Raw genomic sequence first — 17096 nt, 5'->3', positions numbered from 1 at the left:
CAGCCTGCTCCTGTGCTCTGCCACCCTCAACATAAAGAACTTCTCCCTCATGTTGGAGTGAAACTTTTGTGGTTTAGTTTATGGCCATCGCTTCCTGTCCTGTGCAGAATCACACACCATCCTCTAGGCACCCACCTTTGAGATTTTTATATGCATAAATGAGACCCCTCTCGGTCTTCTCGAGACTAAACAGGCCCAGCTCCCACAGTCTCTCCTCAGAAGAGAGATGCTCCAGACTCATCATCATCTTCATTTCAACTGATGCTGCAGCCTCTGCTTATTCTGAAATATAGCAGGAGACCGCCTGGTTTTATAAGAAGAAAGCAAGAGAAGAAAATTCCAGCTGCATTTCAAAAAAATCAAACACTGCTTCTCCTTCTGGCTGGCAGGTGTTGACTGTAAGGAATCTGTCTTCAGGAGGGGAAATGACATTTAGTCAGAGCATCAGGAAAATGTAAAATATATATATATAGTCACCTGTCCTTCAGCACGGAAAAAAATCAGATAAAAAGGAATGTATTACAGCATAGAATAAAGCAGTATAGAATAAAGACAGGTCTTGCTGCACAGGGCATCATGTTTCCCAAACAGCACCTTCACGCGTAAGAATACCACCTCCAAAACAGACTTCTTTTTTGGGCATAGCAATTGCTGATCAGCAATAAATGGCTGCCTGCTCTTTCCACTCAGCCACCCAAGGACCTCGGAAGGCAAGAGATTGTAGCTAGTGTGGTCAACTGGTCCAGCATTTGCACAGTCATTTCAGGTCAGCCTTACCAGGATGCCCTGTGATCTTCAGGGGAGAAAGTGCATGCCAAAACAGTGCTTGCAGAGTACTTCCTCTGAAGAATTGATGTGCTCCCGTTTTCCCAGCTTTGGGGGCAGTGTTGCTGCACTCCCAGCCTTCAGAAGCCATGCAGCCTTGCTGTTGGAGAATCATCGGCTAAGGCACCAGACAATGAGAGCGGGGACTTTGTCTGGCAAAGGAAACCCCCGTGTTTCCTTTCATTAAGTGTAAACACGCCACTTGCAAGTGCCTTTCTGCAGCTAAGTGCTCAGAAAAGGTGAGGGTTTTAAAGAAAGTGGAAACTTCACGGGTGGGAATTGTGGGAGCAATTCCCAGGAGTGAATGCCTTTTGCTGCATGTGATGATAACTAGCCACCTAACTACTTCTCATAAAAATTAAATGCTAAGTCTCCTGGAGATGAGAGGGAGCAAATCCATGGTGTTTGTGGTAAAACTGTGAGATTTGGCAACATTGCCAACTGCTGTGTTGATAACTGGTAGGTCTTGCTCTGCAGGTGGGATCCAGGCCACAATCCAGGCCACAATTCAGGCAGATGTGGCCTGCAAACATGGGCATGCATTGCAGGGAGACTGGAGTGGTGTAACTGCTGTTCTGTTGATGCTGATGTTGTAAAATGCACCCGCTTGAGCTGATGACTTGCTGTGCTAAGAGATCTGAAGCTGTGCTGTGAAGTTGGAGCCTTCAGTCTCCTTTTGTATGCTTTGTGATGGAACTCTTGGGGAAGAAGGTGAAAGGCCAACATCACACCTTACACAGCAGTCTATCGCTTCGCTAGCAACACTTGCACTCTCCAGGAAAAGTCGCTTTGCTCACCTGTGAGAAATAGAAGATCTTTTGCTTCCAGAAGCAGAGACGTGGCCCTGAGGTGCTGAAATCCTGCCTGTGTCATTTGAAGTGCTACATGCAACTTGACCCCCTGGAAAGGAAAAGGGAAGAGTAAAAGCATGATGGAAATTGTAACTCCAAGACTCTTTTGAAAATGATAGTGAATCACAAGCATCCTTTCTTTGTCAATCCTAGAGTGGGGACTTTAGAAGTTGCATGAATTTTCAAACACAAGGGCCAGATTGCTTCCAGATTCTCCAGAGTCCTTCAGAACTGGCACTTCCACAGGAGCAGAAAAAATACTTGGACACAAAGCCCTCATGCTACAGAAGCCATTGTAGCACCGAGCTTTGTACACTTGTGTGACAACCTGTTTGCTTTCTCACAGCCATCAATACAGGGATGAGGCTCCTCACGTGGCTCCTTCGGGAGCACACTGATTAGCAGCACAAGATCCTAACTGTAGATTCCTCTTGCCTAAAACCAGAGGAAAATTCTACACACTGGGAGGACAGCTGCTTCTCTTGTGGTCTCTGTGCTGATGTACAGAGATGGACAGATGGAAAAGTGAGGATAGGCTAACAGGGCATAACACATGTACACACGTATGCAGGTATGTGTACACTATATATACATATAATAGATGTACATAACACACATGTATACATATAATTGAGTATAACTTATGTACACACATCTGCAGGTTCACAGATGCACAGTAAGGCAGTTCTGTTTCTCTCAACACAATTCAATCCTCACACGCTGCTCGCAAGAACCACGGCACAGAGAACGCAAGCCCCTGCCAAAGCTGATCTCTCTATGCAAGCACAGAAATACCACAGAATTTAGGCATGGATGTTTATAGCAAAATTTGTCTAAAGCTAATCAAATATCTACAGTGATGCACACTTCAAACTGTACTAAGCAGAATCACTCCGGGGGAAACCATGACTTCTAGGTGAGTAATTTGGCCAGCACAAAACAGCCAGCAAGAGCAGAAAATTTGCTGCAGTAAACATACAAATTGCAAAGCACGTTCTTCATGAAGTTTGATGAAGCCCTGTGTCAGTTAATTGGCTGGTACCTTCTAGTGAAAGATTTCTAGTGCATTTATTTCCCAGCTAGTTCACAACAGCAGAAAGATGTCCTGCCAGTGCTCATTTGAAAGACTTAGACACGTTCATGCTGTCGGACATGCTTCCTAGTACATATAGGGATGAATTTCCTTTGTGTCTTTAAATTGCACTTATTCTTTGGACAAAAGGGAGGAATATGCTCAAAGCTGCGCCTGTGGGTCCCCTCACCTTGCAGGGTAACTAAGTGTGAATGGCATGTCAGTGAGGCTGACCTTCCTACATTGGATTCCATTTTTTTACACCTTCTCTTTTTTTCTTCTTTTCTACCTTTTCCCACTGCTTTTCCCTCTGCTTGTCCTGACTGCGAGAGGGGCAGAAAATTTTCAGAACTTTTTCTCATGCATTTCATAGGTTGCTCTTTTCTTATCCCATTCCTAATGTTTACCATATATTTTGTATTTACAGGATTTTATTAAGGTCTTGGCAAATTTGACATTTACGAGCTCAAGGACCTGCTTCTAACCTCTACCTTTGCCTGCCTTGTCTTTTAGAAGAAACTAATGTCAGGCTTTCCACCCTTCACTGTGAGGGTCTTTCGAAAATTAAAATGTGCTGGTTTTGCAAAGACAGAATGTACTGCAAAAGGGATCCTAATTCCCAACTTGTAGATAAGTGCAGCAAAGCAAAACCCCACCAAAGGTTCTCGAGGTGTAGAATAAAGCCTCTCTCACTTTTAGAACTCTAGATTGCTGCAGTGAACATTTCAAAAGGCATGTGACTATAAACCTGCTTATTAATTTTAGACTAAATGCAATACCATCTATCATGTAGCCATAAAGAACAGGACTAATTTTGTACTTACATTTTTATTTTAAATTAACAAATCTGTAAATCTTCAGAGATACTGTTTGTGATCTCCAGAATTACTTGCTAAATTCAGGTGTATTCTTAAAAACAAATGGACAGGTTCTTTTGTGGTTTTGGTTGTGGAGCTTACATCTGATCACAGAGACACAAGATTTGATCTCTCCGGACAGATTTAGGACAGTTTTGTGAAGAAAAACAGTACTTATTTCCATCTTAATACGTTTCCAATATCGCACCTCAGACCAGAGGTGGCTTAAGGTCTGTGGGGACCAAAGTCTGGGCCCTGGTTTTGCAATGTTCCTGTGGTGCGATTTGCACATAAGATCACAAGGTTTGGACCTTATTGTCTCTAAATCCAATCCTCTCCGATCCAGTTTCTGCTACTTCCTTTTTTTCTCTTTACTTCAGCTTTTTCTCTCTTCTTCATTTCTTGAGCATTTGAACTTCTTAATCTTTTTCCCCTTCTTTTTCCATCAGGCACTCCACTGATGGAAACATATGCCAACTTTTATTCTTCCACAAAAGATGGAGGAACAGTCTGAGCAAGTTACGGTCTGTTTCACATGGGGAAGGGAATGAAGCCACCCCAGGCAGTGCTCCAAGAAAGACTGGAGCCAACAAATACGTGAGAACTTTTCAAAGCACAAAGGCAGAATGAGGGAAGGCACCCATTAGACCTGTTGTTTGTGAACAGAGAAGGACTGGTGGGTGCTGTGATGGTTGGAGGCCATCGGGCTCAGCCATCATGAAATCATCATTTGGGATTCTCAGAGAAGGAAGGATTGGGAGCAGCAGAACTCTGGGCTTTGAAGTTTGAGAGTTCTGGGGCTTTTTCATTCCAGCTGGAAGTCCTGACTGGGTACACTTGTCTGTGGTGAGGACGATTCTACAGTCTGCTGTAAGAGTAGAAAGTGGCACACTCCCTGCGAGTAAACTTTTTCTTTTTAATTTATTTTGATTGAGTTTCAAGAACAGGCTGGAGAGGGCACTGGTAGGGTCGCCTTCCCTGGAGGCATTTAAAAGACATGTAGATGAGGCACCTGGGGATATGGTGGGCTTGGCAGCGCCAGGTTAAAGTGTGTGAACTGATAATATGAGCACTGTTTGCCTGTCGCCTCCTCTCTCCTCTTCAGGACTTTCAGGGGCTTGAAATAGAAAAGAGATTTCCTGAAGAAAGAAAACGGAAGCAGCAAGTTACATCTCACAGGTCTTGCTCTTTGCAGTCTGGCCTTGACTGGTTTAAAAGTGAGAGGAGGACGAGGGTGGAATGATGCTTCTGAACTTTGGAACGCTCGTGTGTTTTCTGTGTTCCTAAGCCTGCCTTCCTGTGGCCTGTCCACCACCTGATCTATTTGGTCTCTGCCTCATAACTCCCTTTTTTGATGGGACTTGCCCATTTTGGCTCATTGGTTTCCTCCTCCTCCCACCTTCTAAGTGCTCCCACCTTCTCTTTGAACTTGCTTTTCTGTCCGTCTCTCTTTCTTTACGCCCATTACGGCCTGACCTCTGTGGCTCACGGATGTGCACAGGGAAGCTCCCAGGGGTGTGACATAGGACCAAAAGGCTTCTTTGAGCTGTCAGAGCACTGCAGCAGCACACTGATAAGAAGGGACAATTAATACGGGATAAGTAAAGCAACTTTTCATCCACAGAATTTCAGTGTAGACCTGGGGCTTTCAGCAAGTGCATCAGTTTTCAAATGACATCCTCACCTGTAAGGTGGAGCCCAAGATTTCCTCCAAGCCTTGGGCACTCTCAGCTTGTTTTCCGAGTCCCTGCGTTCTGTAATATTTACAGCAGAGAACCTGCAGAGCTACAGGAGCTCAACAAAGAGACCTCCTCAGCAGCTGTGGTACACCCCAGTGTAAGCAGTTGGAGAGCTGAAAGGCAGATTTGTTACCACGCAGTGTTCCCTGGGAAGCTGGAAATCAATTGTATCAGGGTGTGCCTTTGAATCACACACCAGCGACCACTGCACCAAATGTGTTTGCCTTACTAAGCACTACAAGCCCAGGATAAAGCTTCTAAAGGACACTCTGTTGTCCACCACCAGAGGATAGTCCCTTGATGTCTGCACTAAATCACCAGGAAAACAAGCTAAGCCTCAAATCCTTATTCCATGGAAGGGCAGAGCTCATTTCCAGAGGAGTTTTGTGCCCTTTCTTTCCTTCCATTGACATTCCTTTCTTTTCTTTTTCAAGCTGGGTCCTGCTTTTAGCTCTAGATTTTGACAGAGACCAATTGCACCTGATTTTCATGGGGATGAAATGTCTGCAAGTCATCCTACAGGTAGTGTGGGATCTTGGGGCAGATCTGTGAGGCTGTGGTTTTTGGCTCTTCTAAACCCACAGTCTTGGGCTTTCCATGTACAGGGCATTCCAGGGCAGTGGGACAGGCTTCCAGTGACAGAGGAGAATTTTCCAACATTTTTTTGGCATTAGCTGTAGAGAACATTCAGGGGCTCTGCATACATCTGCAAGCAAAGCTAGAGCAGCTGCTGTTGTGATGTCACTGGAACCGTTGTCCTGGTGCACGGACCGTTGTCCTGGTGCATGGAGTGTTGTCCTGGTGCACGGACCGTTGTCCTCATGCACGGAGTGTTGTGCTGGTGCACGGACCGTTGTCCTCGTGCACGGGAGCCTCCGTGTGCACAGTGTGTTTGGCGTGCTCGTAGCGGGAGGGTGCTCCTCATCGAGGCACTCACCTCCAGCAGGCTGCACTTGGACACCCGGGGTGTCCTTTTCTTCCTTGGCGTGCACAGGCTGTGGAATTCTTGCCCAGCATGGCTAAAGTGTTCCGGCGAGTCTGTGCCGCCTTTCGCCGGGTTTTTCCTATGGCCTATGCTTTTTGTTCCCACCCAGACAAACCCGGGCTGCTGACCCATCTAGCAAGTAAGTAGAGGTTTTCTCCAGGTGCAGCCAACCTGGCTTTTGGATCGAAGTGTTGTTTATGCTGCCCCTTAGTGACTGCATTGCCTTTGAAACCAAAATGCCCCACAGATACCATGATTTTGGTAAAGCTCATGTCAGGGGCATCAGCTCCAAAGGGGGTGTCTCCAGCCATTCAAGGGGGTGTGGGCAGCATTTGCAATTGAACCCACAGGGTTCTGTGCCCTACACGGGTTAGTCCGTGGCAGCAGAGTCTGTAATTTCCTCAGTTGCTGCTTCAGCCAATACAACTTCCCAAATGCAGATTGGCAGAGCTCCTCAGAAGTCCCTCTAAAGACTGTGCAGTTCTCTCCAGTTTTTCCCTAAATTCCATCATTCATAGGTTGGGCAGTGTGACCTGCCACAATGTTTGCTCAAATAGCTCTTGCTTTGGTGATGAAATGCAAAGTTGAAGCAGTGTGTGGTCCCAAACTTGGGAGCTGTTTGTGTGCTGTGTCAGAAGAGAAGTGTCATGGCTAAGGGGAAGTTGGGGGCAGCTTTATTGGGGAAAAGAAAAGCAAAGAAGAGAAAGGAAGAGAAACAGGAAAAGAAAAAGGAAAAGAAGAAAGAGAGGGGGAGGGGGAGGGGGAGGGGGAGGGGTGGGGCAGTGGGTAGGGCAGGGGGTGGGGCAAGGGGGTGAGGGGGCAGAGTAAGTGGCGGGTAAGGGGGCGGGGCAAAGGGGCGGGTAAGGGGGCGGGGCAATAGGAGATGTGAGGGGGCGGGGCAAGGGGCGGGTAAGGGGGCGGGGTGAGGCGGGGCGAGGCGAGGCGAGGCGAGGAGAGGAGAGGAGAGGAGAGTTGTTTTAGCTCTTGGGTACAAGAAATCAATGACTGGGAGGGGGAGGTGGAAGGGGAGGAGCAGGGGCGGGGCAGGGTGCAGGGCGAGGGTGGAGATGAGGGATGGGGCAAGGGGTGGGGTAAGGGGTGGGGCAAGGGGTGGGGTAAGGGGTGGGGTAAGGGGTGGAGAAAGGCAGGGCAGGGCAAGGTGGGGCCAGGTGAGGCAAGGCGAGGCGAGGCAAGGAGATGAGAGCTGTTTTAGCTCTTGGGCAGAAGAAATCAATGACTGTCAAAGGACAATGTGCCTTTTCTTGACCGAGTTTCTCTTTATTTGATTTAGAATAAGAAAAATAGAAACTGCCCTGGCAAAACAGGGCAGAAAACTCGGCCCAAGAAGCTGTAGCAAAACAACAACCTGCTATATTGTGCTCTTCTCTTGCTCCCTGTGTGAAAGAACTGTGCTACTGAAGGGATGTTGTGAAAGAAAAATGCTCTCCATTTGGGTTGACTTTTTCCATGGGATTCCCCACGACAGCCAGTTTTCTAACATCTGCTTCATTTTCCTTTCCCCATTGCAGGAAAATATGTGTTTAGAAACAGAAGAGGCCGTCCTTCGGTGAGCGGCAAAGTAATCCTGACATTCCTAGCCTTTCAGACTTGTGTAGCTAGCCCTGACTTCGCTTGTTGCAATCGACTGCCAGCCCTCCAGGCAGAAAGAAAGTCTTCTCAGTGTCTTTGCATCAGAAGAAAAGGGTTCCCTGGCTGGTTTTTATTTGTCTCTTGGAGGCCTTTTAAGTAGATGACAGTCTGGTTTTGCAGACAGAAAGTTTCTTGCTGCTTTTAGCCATGGGGGAACAACAGCAGTTCACAACAAGATGCACTGCTGTCTAATTAGCCCCCTTGAACTTAGCTGGAGCAACTTAGAATCCCCTTGCTATCAAAGGTTATGATTTCTCCTTAGTACAGCTGGATAGATAGCTGCATAGAAATAAGGTTCTAAATGATATGTGACTCCCTGTTGCTCACGCTGCTGTCTGTCCACAGAGGAAACTACCTCGAGCTGACCCTCCTCAGGCTCCTTCTCTTCCTTCCCTTTATGAGGATACAGAGGAGGAAGACAACAACGAAGCTCCACCTGTTGTTGCACCGGAGCCTGAACAGCCAAACTCTGTAAGAGCCAGCTTTGCCTAGCACTCTCATTACTGTAATTCAGAGCTGCCTGTTTCAGACCAGACAGCACTTGCCCCTCATGGCTGAAAATCCTGAGGGCTGGAATCCTACCATAACAAAGTGTTTCCTCCCCCCAGCCACTGACACCTGGAAAATGGGTTCTGAACTTTCAAGTTCAGTCATCGTTTTCCTGGCATTCTGACAGGGCCCACGAGTTTCTCTCTGTATGGGATGAGAGGTAGCCTTGTGTCTGTAAATGGGGAGACACTTAGCCTGCAGTGTCTGCGCAGCCTCCCTGTCACCAGCGGAGCGAGCGCTCCAAAGGCACAGTTCACAGCCTTGCTGCATGTGGATACCTGGGAGAAACTGTCCCGTGCAGGTCCCTGCCCTCCTCCACGCACTATTTAAGGGGCTAAATGGACACTTTAAACTACACCCATAACTTTTACATGACCAAAGTTGGGTGAGAAGAGTCCTACGCAGCTCGGCCATGGCAAGAGGAGGTCGCTCTCTGAGAAGGGCTGGAACTTAATGGCTGTTCCCTAAAGCTTGAAATACTGATGAGAAATATCTCTGCAAGCCTCCTTTCTGACGCAAACTGATTTCTTGTCACAGACCAATACATGTTCTGGAACAAAATCTTCCACTGCCCTGGAAGCTGCTGCACTGGAAGCCGCTGACAAAGACAACACTCCCACACCTGAGATCACCTACATGAGCACTTCCAGCAGTTCCTGCAGCAGCACCAACGAGCAGCAAAAGACGGTAGAGGAGGACAGCCTCGAGAAATTGAGTATGTCTTCTGCATTTCTTGCCTCATAGGGCAGTGCTAATGTTCCTAGACAACAAACACTTGCCTTGCTACCTGTTCTTTTCTGTCTCCTCAGAATGTTTCTCCCTCTTTCTCCCAGTTTCCTGTCAATGTAACTCTTCAAAGGACTGTAGAAAACCAGTCTTTGTGGAAGCCATCTGGACTACAGATCTGCCTCTCTTCTTCTTGTTGTTATTGTTGTTGTTGTTACCCAACTGACTTCAGCTCACAGCCCCAGGCAGAGGAGCTGCAGTTCTGACCTGCTGGAGGCTGGTATCGTCATCCTGAAGTGACCATCTTTCATTTGTTTTTTTCAGGGAGCATTGTGAGTGTGGGAGATCCTATGAAGAAGTACGTTGAATGGGAAAAAATTGCCAGTGGGTAAGTCTGATCACAGTTCCTTCCACAAAGCCAGGTATTTTGCTGGTGCAAGGTCAGGCGGGAAGTCAGACAGGCTCCAAGCATGTTCAGACACTGTGTTTAGATCCTTCTGCCTCTCAGTGCTGATCCCAATTTAGAACTCTGGCAAGATGCCATCGACAAAGACAACTGCATGCGGAAAACAATAGTCAGTGGTCAGCAGTATAACCACATCATTTAAAAATGGAAAACAGAGATAAAAAAGAAACTTTCTTTTGTAGCAGAAGTAGTAAAACCTAATTCAGTAATAGACCCAGTGTCAAGGCAGTTGAGAGGAAAATGCATCCTGATGATGGCAAATGACCTCAAAGGTGGCTGGAGACTGGTTTCCTTACAGGCTGGAGAAAGCCATTTCTAGATCCTTTCCTCACATGTGTTCAGGCTTCTCAGAATAGGGTGTTGCCTGAGATTGGCAGAGACCTTCAAAGGAGGGATCTGAGAACAAAGCAGTTAGAGGTCTGAGCACTCAGCAAGGCCAAATGGAAAAAGAAGGAAATATATTCCTTTCCAGTTTTTGTGGACATGCTCCCCCACCTTAGGGAGGGGTCTGAATTAAGTTAATCTGGGCTGTACACTTGAGATTTTCTCCAGCCCTTCATGTTGCACCCAAGTTTTCTCTTGGATACCCTGCATGGCACAGGGCCGGTAGGCTGCTCTGCTCTTGGCTGAAGCATACATGGAGCCAGGTGATTTAGAAACACTCCAGGCAGCAGACATCTCCTGTCTGGGCTGGCTTTCATTCTTTTCTTCGCTGCTGTTTTCTTTCTAGGGCTTTCGGAACAGTCTATGCAGCGACCGACACTGCCACAGGAGGAGAGGTAAGTGTCAACATGCCCAGCAGATTTTGCAGCTCTGAAGTGCTTTCCATTCTGAGGAGAGCTGTGGCTGGAGCTTTGGGTCCCCAGCAGATCGTTCCTGCAAAGGCTGTTCCTCTGAAGCGCAGACTAATGCCAGCCTACCAAATCCATTTGGGACAGCTCTTAGGGGCTACAGCTTCAGACTTCTGAAATCGCATTTCTGGCTGTCAGCAAATACCTCTGGATCTTCTGGGGAGTTTCTCATCCCCCATGCAGTGCTGGGCTTTGGAACTGGGCTTGGATAGAGGTCTGTGAGGGATCAAAAGCCCTAAGCCCTGATCCTAACCCGGAGCATACCCAGAAAATGCCAGAGAGCATGTTCTTTCTTTCTCAATCCAGGAAACAATTACAAATCTAAACTGCGTTCAAGAGTGTTCTTTAGAGTTGCAAAATCAAATTTTGGTCTGATCTTGTGCAAGAGACTTCCCAAGTTAATGGTTTTCAATGTCATTTTAGGTGGCCATAAAGCAAGTGTGTCTCCAAAAACAGCTCAAAAAGGAACGAATTGTCGATGAGCTCATTGTCATGAGGGACAACAAGCATCCAAATATTGTTAACTATTTAGACAGGTAAGTAGTTTGGGTATGATCATGTGACTGTTCCTTTACAGACTGCAAGCCAAAGGTTAAAAGAACCCCCTTTGGTCTCTGGCAGAGAAGTCAGCTTTCTAGTATTATTTTTTATCTATTCCTATACAATGTATGGGAGGAGAGTGCATTTTGTCTGCATTCATCTTTTCTGGCATGCATTGTTTCAAGTCATCCCTATCTTCCTAAAACAACAGCCTGGAAGTTCATTACTACCAGGTCGGTTTTGCTGTTTGTTTGGGGAGTCTTTTTAAGTTAATCATATTTTCTGTCTCTTATGACAACTGCTGATAAAGCATCATAGGGATTATTTCCCTGCGTTTTTCACTCCCTTGCCATCTGAGACATCTCAGTTTTCATGGATGTGCCTTTCTCACTTAGACTACACAGGTTCCAAGGAGTGTATAGCCTAGGAGGAATGTCTCTGCATTTTATTCCGTGTTCATTCCCAACTCTTCCAAGAACAGAAATCGACTTCAGTATTTAGGTAGGGTAATTTAGCTATGCACATTCTCCCAGCCATTGTTTTCTTCTTTCAGCTACCTGGTTGGAGATAAACTGTGGATAGTGATGGAATACCTAGACGGAGGCTCCTTAAGTGCTGTTGTTAAGGAAATAAGCATGAGTGAAGGAATGATGGCAGCTGTCTCTCGAGAGGTAAGGGATGCCACTGGTGCTTCCAGTTGTTTGGGCAGGCTGGGACTTCTAAACAAGCAGCAAGAACAGGAGTGATTTCATGGTTAGAGCTTTGTTTCCGTGTTGCTTTTGAAGAAAGAGCATCTTCAGTGAATGGCCTGCCAGTACAACTCTTGCTGTACCCTCTCTCTTTTTTCTTATTTTATTTACTATTCGCGACTTTGCCAAATTGTTTGCCTGAACCCTGTCTCTACTGCATTCCCTACCTGTAAGTGCAAACATGCTGGTGGCAGAATTTTATACTAACAGCAAAGAAAAACAGAAACTCATTTGTTGCAGTCCTCAGTTTAAGGGACAGAATTCCACCCAAAATGGTGTGTGACAACAATTGCCGTTTCTCTTTCCATCTGTGCCTTCCCTTAGAAAGGTAGGGGTTTACTAGTGCGGAGGCAGCAGCAAGCTCTTCCTCTTGACACCACCATGGTCTGCCAGTCCTCACCGTTCACCTAGAACTGAAATCTTTAAAGCCATTGCCTTTGTTGGGTGAGGAAATTGGGTCATTCATTTTTACTCTCCTGTTTCTTTTTTCTCTCTCAGTGCCTGCAAGCACTGGCCTTCCTCCATTGCCACCAAGTGATCCACAGGGATCTCAAAGGCGATAACATTCTGCTTGGAATGGATGGATCCGTCAAGTTGGGTAGGTGTTCTTGCTCAGCCGTGCTGTTCCCGGGATGCGGCGCGTGGGGCTGCTGGAGACTGCCTGCCAGTTCCCAAAAAGCGGTGCCTGTGGGAGTGCAGGGAGCACTGCTACAAGCTGAGAGCACACTTGCAACGTGCAGAGAGGAACAAGGTGTCCTTGGCTACAGCCCTGAGGAAACAGAGCATGGCCGCTTTTCCTGCTGGATTCAGCCTCCTCAGGCTTCTAGTGGGCAATTCTTGCACTTGGCTTCATGATTCAGGCTGGCTTTCATGATACTGGCTTTTGTCCTCAGCTGATTTTGGTCTCGCTGCTCGCATCACACCTGAGCAGAGCAAACGAAGCTCAGTCGTTGGCACAGTTCACTGGATGGCCCCCGAATATCTAACTAAAGAGGAATACGGACCCAAAGTGGATATTTGGGCACTGGGCATCACAGTGATAGAAATGCTGGAAGGAGAACCTCCTTATTTTTGGGAGCTTCCTCGCAGGGTAAGGTGCAAATACTACCAGATAACCACTGTCTTTCTCATCTGTCCCATGTTTTGCCTCCATTGAGAAAAAATACCATTCCCACCAGCTTGAACAAGTTCAACCAAGGCCAAGGCAACAAAAAAAGGGCCCCAGAGCACATCCACATCCTCTATAGCTTTAGTTGCGTCACTCTTGAAAATAACCTGTAAAGCCTGTAAAGTCCATCCTCAGAGAAGCAAAAGGTGCTTTTGCTGATGGAGTTCCTCCTAACTTGGTCAGCCAATGAAATCAGCTATCAAGGCAAGATCATTTGGATGTTGGAAGACCTGGGGCTGCACTGGGGCCTTTTTCTTGGTGTCAAAAAATCATTTTGAACCCTCTGCCTGGGAAGAAACTGCCACTGGAAGATGGAGCATCAAAAATGGGGTCTGTGGGAGCAGTTAGGGAGATGAAAGAAAGAGGTAAAGTCCCGTGTTTCCTTTTCCTCCAGGCCATGCAGCTCATCATTTCAAAGGGGATACCGGAGCTGCAAAGCCGCGAAAACCTGTCCCCTGCATTGCAGGACTTTCTGAACCGCTGCTTGCAGGCAGACGAGGACAGTCGATGGTCTGCTGAGGAACTTCTGCAGGTAAAATGCAGAGTGGCTGCCAGTGACACAACTGTCCCATGCATCGGTGTTCTCGTCTGCTAAACTCCAAGGCATCAGGTGCCCCCGCCTCGTATTAATCCCCAGAAGTGCTCTGTCCTCTGATCATTTTGGTGGCCCTGATTTGGATCTAAGGGAGCTGTTCAGTTTTGTCTGGTTCCTAATGCCAGGAACAGAGCCCTGAAATGGTGCTGGTGGTGGAGGAACCCAATAAAATCAGTGCCTGCCAAGTGGTCCAAGAACTTGGCTGTGGGAAGGAAGGGGCTGGGGGCAGCTCCCCGTGAGCCCAAATCCTTTCTTGGTGATAAACATTTCTTGGTGACCTTGAGTTTCCTGAAGAGCAGCTTATGCTCCTCATCTTTTTTGACTTCTAGAATAGCCCATGTCTTTAGGAAACAGGAACCTAAGTAAGTATTTAGAGTTTCCTGAAAGGACCTAAGCCCTGGGACAGCAAGCAGCATTCCCACAGCCCTGGCAGGGCAAATATCCCATCGAGCTTGAGAAAGGGGTTAATAGGATTATGGGCCACGTCTGCCTGTCATAACGAGGTCCTGGACATGAAGACAGAGGTGCAGATGGTCCCCTCAGTCCTATTTCTGCACATCTCTGGTAACCCGAGGAACACTGCTTGAGCTCGTGAGGAACTGAGGTTGGAAAGTAATGGTCCATTTCTTTTCTTTTCCTTTGGGCAGCATCCATTTTTACTCTCAGCCATGCCCCTCTCCGGCCTCACAACTGTGATCAATGCAGCAAACCAGCTGAGGGAGGCCAGCAGACAGAGGAAGGGTTTTGGCATGCCTTCCTCCAGTTCCATCGATGGGTGGAACTCAGAACAAAACTGAAGGAGCCTCACCCCAGTGAATACCCTGGGGGAGTTCCACAGAGGAGGGGGCGCTTAGGAGTCGATTAGGGCACAGGGCATCACCACCAGCAGGTGGTGAGCAACTGCATTGTACATTGCTTGTTTTGCTTGGGTTTCATCTCTTTCTCCGTTTTACTACTGTTACAATTAGGATTTGCATTAGTATCACTATTAGAGTTTGTATTAGTATTAGTGTTAGTATTACTATTTGTATTCATATTGGATTTTACTCTGTTTCAATTATTAAACTGTTCTTATCTCAACATACGAGTTTTGCTTGGGTTTCATCTCTTTCTCCGTTTTACTACTGTTACAATTAGGATTTGCATTAGTATCACTATTAGTGTTTGTATTAGTGTTAGTATTACTATTTGTATTCATATTGGATTTTACTCTGTTTCAATTATTAAACTGTTCTTATCTCAACATACGAGTTTTGCTTGGGTTTCATCTCTTTCTCCGTTTTACTACTGTTACAATTAGGATTTGCATTAGTATCACCATTAGAGTTTGTATTAGTATTAGTGTTAGTATTACTATTTGTATTCATATTGGATTTTACTCTGTTTCAATTATTAAACTGTTCTTATCTCAACATACGAGTTTTGCTTGGGTTTCATCTCTTTCTCCGTTTTACTACTGTTACAATTAGGATTTGCATTAGTATTACTATTAGTGTTTGTATTAGTATTAGTGTTAGTATTACTATTCGTATTCATGTTGGATTTTACTCTGTTTCAATTATTAAACTGTTCTTATCTCAACATACGAGTTCTACTTCTGATTTTCCTCCCTGTTCCACTGGGGAGGGGGATGGGGATGGGGATGGGGATGGGGATGGGGGGGAGCAAGCGGCTGTGTGGTGCTTACTTACCAGCCCAGCTGGTAACTTAAACCACAACACTTCACCAGCACGTGATTCTTCAACGAGTCCAACTATTCTGTCACCTTTTCTTCAAATGAGATTTACAATCTTGGTATCATAAAAATCACCATCAACACACCCGTGATTCATGTAATTCAGTTATGCACACACTGCACTGAGAAGTCCACTTACTATTTTTAAACTTGGTCCTTCTTAATTTCACTGTGCTCAGTTTTTTGGCCTACTAGTTAGAACAAAAAAGATATAAGGCATTCCCTAGCATTAATGATTTCACAGGATCAGAGAGTTGTACAATATCCCAAGTTGGAAGGGACCCACAAGGATCGAGTCCAACTCCTGGCCCCCCACAGGACAGCCCCAAGAATCACACCATGTGCCTGAGAGTGTAGTTCAAATGCTTCTTGAACTCTGTCACAATTGGGGCTGTGACCACTTCCCTGGGGAGTCTGTTCCAGTGCCCAATCACCCTCGGGGGGAAGAACCTTTGCCTGATATCCAGCCTAAACCTGCCCTGACACAGCTTCATGTCATTCCCTCGGGACCTCTCACTGGTCACCACAGAGATCAGTGCCTGCCCCTCTGCTTCCCCTCACGAGGAACTTGTAGACCACAATGAGGTCTCCCCTCAGGCTTCTCTTCCCCAGGCCGAACAAGCCAAGGGACCTCAGCGGCTCCTCCTAAGGCTTCCCCTCAAGGCCCCTCACCCTCCTCCTGGGCCTCCTTTGGACACTCGCCAAGAACTTTATATCTCCCTTCTATTGGTCACCCACAAGCTGAGGCCACACCAGCACAGAGGGGAGCAGGACAATCACCTCCCTCCACCAGCTGGCAATGCTGTGCCTGATGCACACATACATCTATCTGATGATAAACCCTTCCCAGCAGTTGAGGGGGAACTGAAATCAAACTATTTAGGCAAATTCCGCTGTCACTTCCACCTCTGAAGCCTTTTTGTCTGTTTTGGTTGGTTGGTTGGTGTTTGTGTTTGTGTTTCTGTTTTGGTTGGTTTGTTTGTTTCTTTGATCGAGTTCCCAACCTGCTTTTCACTTCAGAGTAGCCTGTGAAACAAATGGCCTTCGGACAAGGACCGGGCACAGGAGCTGGGCACAGCCTGGAGCTGGCTCTCCCGCTGGCTCTGCCTGGGCCAGCAGGGACCTGGGCCAGGGCAGAAATTCCCGCTGCTGCCTGAGGCCAGCACACAAGGCATCGACAGCAAAGGAGAAGCCCTTCCTGAAGGAGTCCCGGCTCCCTCAGGCTGGGCCTAAGGCATCCCGGTATCCCGCCCACTGCCCCGCCGGACAACACTGTGTTCTCAAAAAGCAATGGACACTGTCAGCGTTTAGGCAAGAACATACCTGAAACTCCTTCCCCAGAGATGCTTGCTGCCTTCACACAGAATCACTGAATTTTTAGCGTTATACAGGACCTCGGGAGATTCTCCGGTCCAACCCCTCTGCCAAGACAGGGTCCCCCAGAGCAGACTACACAGGAACATGTCCTGGTGGGTTTTGATGTCTCCAGACAGGGAGACTCCACCACCTCCTTGGGCAGCCTGCTCCTGTGCTCTGCCACCCTCAACATAAAGAACTTCTCCCTCATGTTGGAGTGAAACTTTTGTGGTTTAGTTTATGGCCATCGCTTCCTGTCCTGTGCAGAATCACACACCATCCTCTAGGCACCCACCTTTGAGATTTTTATATGCATAAATGAGACCCCTCTCGGTCTTCTCGAGACTAAACAGGCCCAGCTCCCACAGTCTCTCCTCAGAAG

At 47.0% G+C, this 17096-nt stretch overlaps 1 protein-coding gene and 1 long non-coding RNA gene across 5 annotated transcripts; one reads left to right on the top strand and one right to left on the bottom strand.

Annotated features, from left to right (window-relative positions):
• Positions 1 to 1294: 1294 nt before the first annotated feature.
• LOC113993509 lies at positions 1295 to 5542 on the bottom strand. 2 transcript variants are annotated; one of them, XR_005563803.1, is made up of 4 exons: positions 5290 to 5542; positions 5022 to 5175; positions 3573 to 4744; positions 1295 to 1725 (listed from the first exon to the last, which is right to left on the bottom strand). It is a non-coding gene; the product is annotated as an uncharacterized LOC113993509 (long non-coding RNA). The 2 variants fall into 2 exon arrangements; XR_003542655.2 differs by having other exon boundaries at positions 3573 to 5175.
• LOC120323409 (serine/threonine-protein kinase PAK 3-like) lies at positions 1301 to 15035 on the top strand. Of its 3 annotated transcripts, none has more exons than XM_039382038.1 (12): positions 5567 to 6468; positions 7859 to 7896; positions 8325 to 8450; positions 9066 to 9243; positions 9579 to 9642; positions 10451 to 10499; positions 10995 to 11107; positions 11665 to 11782; positions 12359 to 12458; positions 12754 to 12950; positions 13423 to 13560; positions 14271 to 15035. In XM_039382038.1, exons 1-12 carry the CDS (start codon positions 6360 to 6362, stop codon positions 14418 to 14420), a joined length of 1380 nt encoding a protein of 459 aa, XP_039237972.1. In that variant the 5' UTR covers positions 5567 to 6359; the 3' UTR covers positions 14421 to 15035. The 3 variants fall into 3 exon arrangements, with proteins under 3 accessions (XP_039237973.1, XP_039237972.1, XP_039237971.1); XM_039382037.1 differs by having other exon boundaries at positions 7859 to 7908; XM_039382039.1 differs by lacking the exons at positions 5567 to 6468; positions 7859 to 7896 and adding an exon at positions 1301 to 2247.
• Positions 15036 to 17096: the final 2061 nt, after the last annotated feature.

Source organism: Pipra filicauda, unplaced genomic scaffold (genome assembly GCF_003945595.2).
Source record: "Pipra filicauda isolate LSUMZ 115617 unplaced genomic scaffold, ASM394559v2 scaffold252_size1811890_pilon, whole genome shotgun sequence".
In the NCBI taxonomy this organism is placed as follows: Eukaryota; Metazoa; Chordata; class Aves; order Passeriformes; family Pipridae; genus Pipra; species Pipra filicauda.
The sequence above is the reverse complement of the archived record's forward strand: the minus strand, read 5'-3'. Positions and strand labels throughout refer to the sequence as shown.

What these genes read in the sequence shown, in the direction of transcription:
- LOC120323409 (XM_039382037.1), top strand. Translation starts at nt 6,360, where the DNA reads ATGGCTAAAGTGTTCCGGCGAGTCTGTGCCGCCTTTCGCCGGGTTTTT. An exon ending in GCTGCTGACCCATCTAGCAA is followed by an intron (nt 6,469 to 7,858) that starts GTAAGTAGAGGT and finishes TCCCCATTGCAG; the next exon opens with GAAAATATGTGTTTAGAAAC. An exon ending in GTCCTTCGGTGAGCGGCAAA is followed by an intron (nt 7,909 to 8,324) that starts GTAATCCTGACA and finishes GTCTGTCCACAG; the next exon opens with AGGAAACTACCTCGAGCTGA.